Source organism: Mandrillus leucophaeus, unplaced genomic scaffold, assembly GCF_000951045.1.
Source record: "Mandrillus leucophaeus isolate KB7577 unplaced genomic scaffold, Mleu.le_1.0 Scaffold109, whole genome shotgun sequence".
NCBI lineage: Eukaryota > Metazoa > Chordata > Mammalia > Primates > Cercopithecidae > Mandrillus > Mandrillus leucophaeus.
The window spans coordinates 260,148-265,976 of record NW_012099098.1 but is presented as its reverse complement, the minus strand read 5'-3'; the positions used below and the strand labels follow the sequence as shown (position 1 = coordinate 265,976).

Below are 5,829 nucleotides of genomic sequence, written 5' to 3'. Positions count from 1 at the left end.
TGTTGCCCAGGCTGGAGTGCAGTGGCACGATCTTGGCTCACTGCCACCTCTGCCTCCAGGGTTCAAGAGATTCTCCCGTCTCAGCTTCCCAAGTAGCTGCAACTATAGGCGCATGCCACCACGCCCCAGCTTATTTTTTGTATCTTTAGTAGAGACGGGGTTTTACCATGTTGGCCAGGCTGATCTCGAACTCCTGACCTCATGATCTGCCCGCCTCGGCCTCCCAAAGTGCTGGGATTACAGGTGTGAGCCACCGTGCCCGGCCGAGTTCTGCCTTCTGTGACCTTAGCCTGTGAGCTTGGCTCCGCATGCAGTCAAATGGCGTCATAACCGTTCCCACCTCCTTGGGTACAGGGCAGGGCTTGGCACAGGCTAAGCTCCCTGGCATCATAAGGCTTGGCTGTTGAGGTTATTATGAATAGGCCACACCAATCTGCTTTTGGCGTACCTGTTGATTTGTAGGGATCGGCTTCGGGGACCGGACTAGCACCTTCTGTGGCACCCCGGAATTCCTGGCTCCCGAGGTGCTGACCCAGGAGGCGTACACACGGGCTGTGGACTGGTGGGGGCTGGGCGTGCTGCTCTATGAGATGCTGGTGGGTGAGGTGAGTGCTGGAGTGTGCTGTCTGGGCCTCTGGGTTGGAGTGGGGTGGCCCGTGCATCCTGCTGAGCCCCCATCTCCACAGTGCCCTTTCCCAGGGGACACGGAGGAAGAGGTGTTTGACTGTATCGTTAACATGGACGCTCCCTATCCCGGCTTTCTGTCGGTGCAAGGGCTTGAGCTCATTCAGAAGGTAAGCACTGCAGGGTCTGGGTCTGGGATGGATGGCCGCTCAAGGCCCATGTGCCCTCTGCCATGGGACAGCAGACCCCCTGCCACCCATCCGTAGAGCGCTCTGGGCCAGCGTGCTTGGGGCCTGTGGATGATGGCAGTGCCTGGGGCTGAATGCCCTAAGTGAGCGCCTGTCCTGTTGCCCAGCTCCTCCAGAAGTGCCCGGAGAAGCGCCTCGGGGCGGGTGAGCAGGATGCCGAGGAGATCAAGGTCCAGCCGTTCTTCAGGGTGAGTGGCTGGGGTGGCGGTGGTCCCCTGTGCCTGGCAGGGTAGGTGACACAGAGTGACTCATGGAGCTGCTGTTCCTGCCATCTCAGGCACCTCTCCTTTTCCCCCAGACCACCAATTGGCAAGCCCTGCTCGCCCGCACCATCCAGCCCCCCTTCGTGCCCACCCTCTGTGGCCCCGCGGACCTGCGCTACTTTGAGGGCGAGTTCACAGGGCTGCCGCCTGCCCTGACCCCACCTGCACCCCACAGCCTCCTCACTGCCCGCCAACAGGCTGCCTTCCGGGACTTCGACTTTGTGTCAGAGCGATTCCTGGAGCCCTGAGGGCATCTCCTGGCACCTCTGTCCCCTTCCCCCACAGACTGCTAGAGCCTCTGCTTGCCTACCTGTGTGCCCTGCCTGGAGGTCCAGGCCTTGCCGGGTACTTATGAGCCCTTGGGACTCGAGGTGGCAGCCATGGGGCCACTGTTGTGGGCTTTGCTCAGTGTCACTGGGCAAAGTGTGTCCCCTCCCCCTCCAGCTCTCTCTCCTCTACCTCCCAGCGAGACCTGGCCCAGAAAGGGTGCCACAGCAAGGAGTGATGTGGTTTGTCTTTTTAAGACTAGACTTGCTTTATAGACTATTAAATTTGTAAAAGTGTGCACTGGCAGTCGCCTGGGTGGGGCTGGGGTGGAGCTCGGGGTCTGCTTGGGCCTGAGCTGCCCACAAGTCCTTTTTTCCCTTTGTTCCTTGGAAGGCAGAACTGCCCACCGAGGCAGGGATCTGTCTGTCTTGAAGTTCAGTTCTGGGGCCTGGGAGGAGTGGGCAGGAGTGAGCGGCCCCAGGCCCTCCGAGGGCTGACCCTAGCTGGGGACAGGTCCCCTGGTTTTCAGGCACAAGATAGTAGCCCAGCCTCTAGCAACCCTAAACAGCTGGGCTGCTGCCCTCCTCCTCCTCCTCAGCCCAGAGGGTCTCCCAGGACCCCGAGGGCCATCCACAGAAGAAGTGGGCCAGGTTGCGGGTCAGGCCTCGGTCGAAGGGGTTGCCGGGGCGCTGGCGGAGATAGGCGATGCGGTGTGAGGAGATGAATTCCCAGGTGGTGGTGTTGCTGGCCACCAGGTAGAGGTGTGAGGCGAGGAGCAGGCTGGCCACCAACGAGAGGAGGGACAGCAGCAGGAAGGTGGCGAACAGGAGCCCGCTGGATCGAAGCCACAGTCCCCAGGGCTGGAAGAACTGGAGGCCTGACCTGCAGGGCAGGGGACAGGGGCCTGGTGCTGGGGGAGGGCAGGGGAGCCCTTCCCTCCCTGTGCTGGATCCCTGGGAGTCCTGGCTCTGTCCAGCCCTGTGGGAGCATACATCCCACCCTCCCCCTATGCCCGGGCAGCAGCACCCACCATGCCAGGTACAGGCCCCAGAGAAGCACCACCAGCTGCAGTGCCAGGTAGACCACAAAGAGTGGGTGGTTGCGCTCCCCTACACAGTTCTCCATCCAGGGGCAGTGGTGGTCGTAGCGGCGGACGCAACGGCGGCACTCACGGCAGTGCCGAGCCCTCAGGGGCTGCTGTGGGCATGGAGGAGAGTGGAGGCTCAGTGCCAGCCCTGCTGTGAGCCCACCACTGAGGGGAGGAATCAGGGCTTGATGATGGAAGGCCTTCTTGGAGGAGGGGTGAGGCCCCGGCACTGGGGCAGGAGGAGGTCGAGGAGTCTCAGCTTTGGCCCAACCTCTCCCAGGTGAGTGTCCCGGCATCACTCACCAGCACCAGGCAGTATCTGCAGCGCCGAAGAGGGATGGCTGGAGGAACCATGGCTGTCTGCTCCTCTTTGAGCTCCTCCTGGAATGAGGGGTGGGGTATAAGACAGGATCCCCTTGGGAGACAGGTGGCATTGGCGGGCAGCTCCCCTAGGGGCCGGCTTAGCTCTGGTTGTGGAGTTTAGGCCCCATCCCGTGCAGAATGGAGGTGTGGGGTGCGGCGGAGCACCCTGGACTGAGGGTGGCTGTGTGATGTTTGCAAGTCTCTTCCTTCTCTGGGCCCCAGCAGTTTCCTCACTACTGTAGGATGGGGCTCTAGGGCTGGCAAGAGGATTCGCTGAGCTGCCCCCACAAGAGCCTGCAGCACAGAGCCTGGCATGGAGACTGGTGGTGGCTGTTGAGTCCCTGTTGGTGAGAGTAGGGGCCCCTGGTTACCTGAGGCTGGGGCTGCGCATTCACGTAGCCGGGGTCCATGAGTGACACAGCGAGGTAGAGCAGCAGGGAGCCCAGCACCAGGAGCAGGAAGGTGAGGGGCAGGAGCAGCTCGCCCTGCTCCTCCCATTGCCGCAGCTCTGGAGAGGCCGGGAGAGCACAGTAAGGCTGGGCCGGGTAGAACAGGAGTGGGTGGGACTGGGTTGCAGTTGGAGGTGGGGAAATGTGTTCCTGGCCCAGCAAAGACCTGGAGATGTTGGTTCCATGAGTGGTTGTGTGTGGCCAGCAGTTCATCTGAACTTTATCTGGAGGGTCAGAGGGAACCATGGAAGGTTATAAGGCCAGATCTGTTTTGGAAAACCTCATCGCTAGAGAAATGGATCAGGGGAAGCCTAGGGGCAGAGAATCTGGCCAGGAGGAAGAAGAGGGGAGCTGCAAAGGCCTGGCAGGAAGTGAGAGAGGAAGGAATGGACAGAGGGGGCTGCTGAGTGAAGGCAGCCAGACCTGACTGGATGTGGGACAGAAGGAGGAGGGGTCCAGCGTCTCTGGCTCTGCAATGGTGAGAGACTGGCCAGGTCTGAAGTGCCTGAGAGAGATATGGGAGGGAGGGTGCAGCTGGCAGGCTCAGATGCTGCAGAGGGGCATAAGAAAGGGTCCAGTGGCTTCAGCCCATGGAGGTGACAGGATTTTGGGGAGGTAGGGTGCAGGGCAAGGAATGAGGGGGCATGAGACCACCAGACGGCGGAGTGTAGACAAATCCCGTGTCCCTTGTAAGGGGGAGCAGAGAAGAAAGGGTGGCTTTTGAGGGGGGTCGTTTTCTGATAGGGAGACCTGAGCAAGTTTTTAGGCTAAAGGGTGAAGGTGGTGGAGGAGGTCTGAGGTCTTGGGAGGAAAACCAGCAGGGGCCCCAGTCCAGAAACTGAGGCTGGACCACCATGGAAGGAGGGCTGGGGGCTGCTGTGGGTGACAGTGAGGGAGGCTGCCCGTGGCAGGTGAGGTGCTGGGTAGGGGGCTACTGAGGAGAATGAGGGAAATGGAGGTGGTAGGTGGGTGAATCTGTGGGAAGATGGGAGACAGGCTTCACCCCGTGGGGTGTTCTCTTGCCTGAGGGGTTGCCTGGACTTGGGGGTGTGGAGGGTGTGGGTGTGGACACAATGCCAATCCTTGCATCTAGTTGAGCCTCCTAATCGTAAGGATGGGAAGATTTGGGGTCAGTTCCTGGGAAGGAACTGGTGGGTCCCAGGATCAAGGGACATGGGGCTTAAGTCGGTCCTTGGATCTGGTGGGCACCGGCTGGGTCCTGGGATGGACAGGGCATTTGGCAATGATCAGGAAGATGCTGGGATTAATCAGGAATCAACGGGGTATCAGGCGGAGAGCGGGTGGCTATTGGAATGATAGATGGGGAGGGGGCTTCAGGAGCTGGCAGAGATCGGGCCAATCCCAGGATCTCCAGGGATTAGGCGGGAGACCCAGTGAGACCCGAAAGTCCGGGGAACCACGCGGGATCGGGTGGGTCCGGGGTCGCTCGGGGTCCGGCTCACCGGTATCGTGCAGGAAGAGCACCAGCGTGATCCCCCAGGTCAGCACGGTGTGCCCGGTCCGCACCAGGACCCCAGGGCTGAGGAGCGCCCAGGGGGCCATCGCCTCGGCCCGGGGCCCCACCCGGAAGAAGCGCCCAGAAGGGCGGGCCCTCCGAGGGAGGGGAACGCGGTCGCCCGGGGATTGGTGGATCTGGGCGCTGGGCAGGGCCAGACTGGATCAGGGAGTCTGCTTATTGGATGGCCGCTGCGGCCGAGTGAACCCTCAAGCCAACAGGTGCCTGAAGAGGCTGAGGGCGGGGCCGGCGCGCGCGCAGCTGGTAACTCCCCCAACTCCAGCCCCACCCGCCAGGTAACTTTTGAAAGCTCAGGCGCGCGCGCGCACCTCCCCCGCGCTCCCCCCGTGCCCGCCCTCGTAGCCTCGCGCATGCGCGTAGCTCCCTGGGCGCTTAAAAGATCCAGCGGTTTGCTGTGAGTCCGAGAGGCAAATTTGTGCCCATTTCGAAGATGTGATGACTAAGGTCTCCAGAGGGCCAGGGCTCGCCCAAGGTTGGTCTGTGGTGACAGCTTTACCTCCTTGCTATTTATTCTCAGATATTGCAAACGGAGGAGAGAAAAGTGGAGGTATGTGGTGCACATTCTGACTATGGGTGATCCAACTTAGGCGGGAGTCAGAAATCCCAGCACTGCCCCTTCCTACCTGTGTGACCCTGGGCGAGTTACTGAGCCCCTCTGAGCTGTTTTCTGTCTCTATAAGGGGGATAACAATAGTGTCTTAAGGTGTTTGGGAGGACTAAATAATGGAAGCGCCTTGTCTAGCACGGGGCTGTCTTGCCTCTCCTGCTGTGAACCACCGGCCCTCCGAGGGAGGGGAACGCGGTCGCCCGGGGATTGGTGGATCTGGGCGCTGGGCAGGGCCAGACTGGATCAGGGAGTCTGCTTATTGGATGGCCGCTGCGGCCGAGTGAACCCTCAAGCCAACAGGTGCCTGAAGAGGCTGAGGGCGGGGCCGGCGCGCGCGCAGCTGGTAACTCGACCACCAGACGGCGGAGTGTAGACAAATCCCGT

General features: G+C 61.3%; 2 protein-coding genes and 1 long non-coding RNA gene across 6 annotated transcripts in view; 2 read left to right on the top strand and 1 right to left on the bottom strand.

Moving 5' to 3' along the window:
- PKN3 (protein kinase N3) overlaps nt 1–1,702 on the top strand; it is a 21,575-nt gene extending 19,873 nt beyond the window's left edge. Inside the window, exons 17-20 of the mRNA XM_011988634.1 lie at nt 458–605; nt 687–794; nt 980–1,060; nt 1,171–1,702. Of these exons, the coding sequence (XP_011844024.1) occupies nt 458–605; nt 687–794; nt 980–1,060; nt 1,171–1,383 (550 nt within the window). The 3' untranslated portion in view covers nt 1,384–1,702. The remainder of the gene's footprint in view (nt 1–457; nt 606–686; nt 795–979; nt 1,061–1,170) is intronic.
- On the bottom strand, nt 1,646–4,901 carry ZDHHC12 (zinc finger, DHHC-type containing 12). 4 transcript variants are annotated; one of them, XM_011987684.1, is made up of 5 exons: nt 4,765–4,901; nt 3,224–3,360; nt 2,793–2,870; nt 2,433–2,599; nt 1,646–2,284 (listed from the first exon to the last, which is right to left on the bottom strand). In XM_011987684.1, the coding sequence occupies exons 1-5, from the start codon at nt 4,862–4,864 to the stop codon at nt 1,963–1,965; spliced, it is 804 nt and encodes a 267-aa protein (XP_011843074.1). In that variant the 5' UTR covers nt 4,865–4,901; the 3' UTR covers nt 1,646–1,962. The 4 variants fall into 4 exon arrangements, with proteins under 4 accessions (XP_011843074.1, XP_011843086.1, XP_011843078.1 ...); XM_011987696.1 differs by having other exon boundaries at nt 1,646–2,312; nt 4,765–4,894; XM_011987688.1 differs by having other exon boundaries at nt 2,433–2,596; nt 4,765–4,887.
- Nucleotides 4,902–5,194: 293 nt separating this feature from the next.
- LOC105544930 overlaps nt 5,195–5,829 on the top strand; it is a 9,491-nt gene continuing 8,856 nt past the window's right edge. The window contains exon 1 of the long non-coding RNA XR_001006844.1: nt 5,195–5,385. This is a non-coding gene — a long non-coding RNA (uncharacterized LOC105544930). The remainder of the gene's footprint in view (nt 5,386–5,829) is intronic.

Coding starts and splice junctions, on each gene's coding strand:
- ZDHHC12 (XM_011987684.1), bottom strand. CDS start 4,864: ATGGCCCCCTGGGCGCTCCTCAGCCCTGGGGTCCTGGTGCGGACCGGG. Junction 3,361..4,764: donor GCTCTTCCTGCACGATACCG/GTGAGCCGGACC, acceptor CGGCCTCTCCAG/AGCTGCGGCAATGGGAGGAG. Junction 2,285..2,432: donor TGGGGCCTGTACCTGGCATG/GTGGGTGCTGCT, acceptor CCTGCCCTGCAG/GTCAGGCCTCCAGTTCTTCC.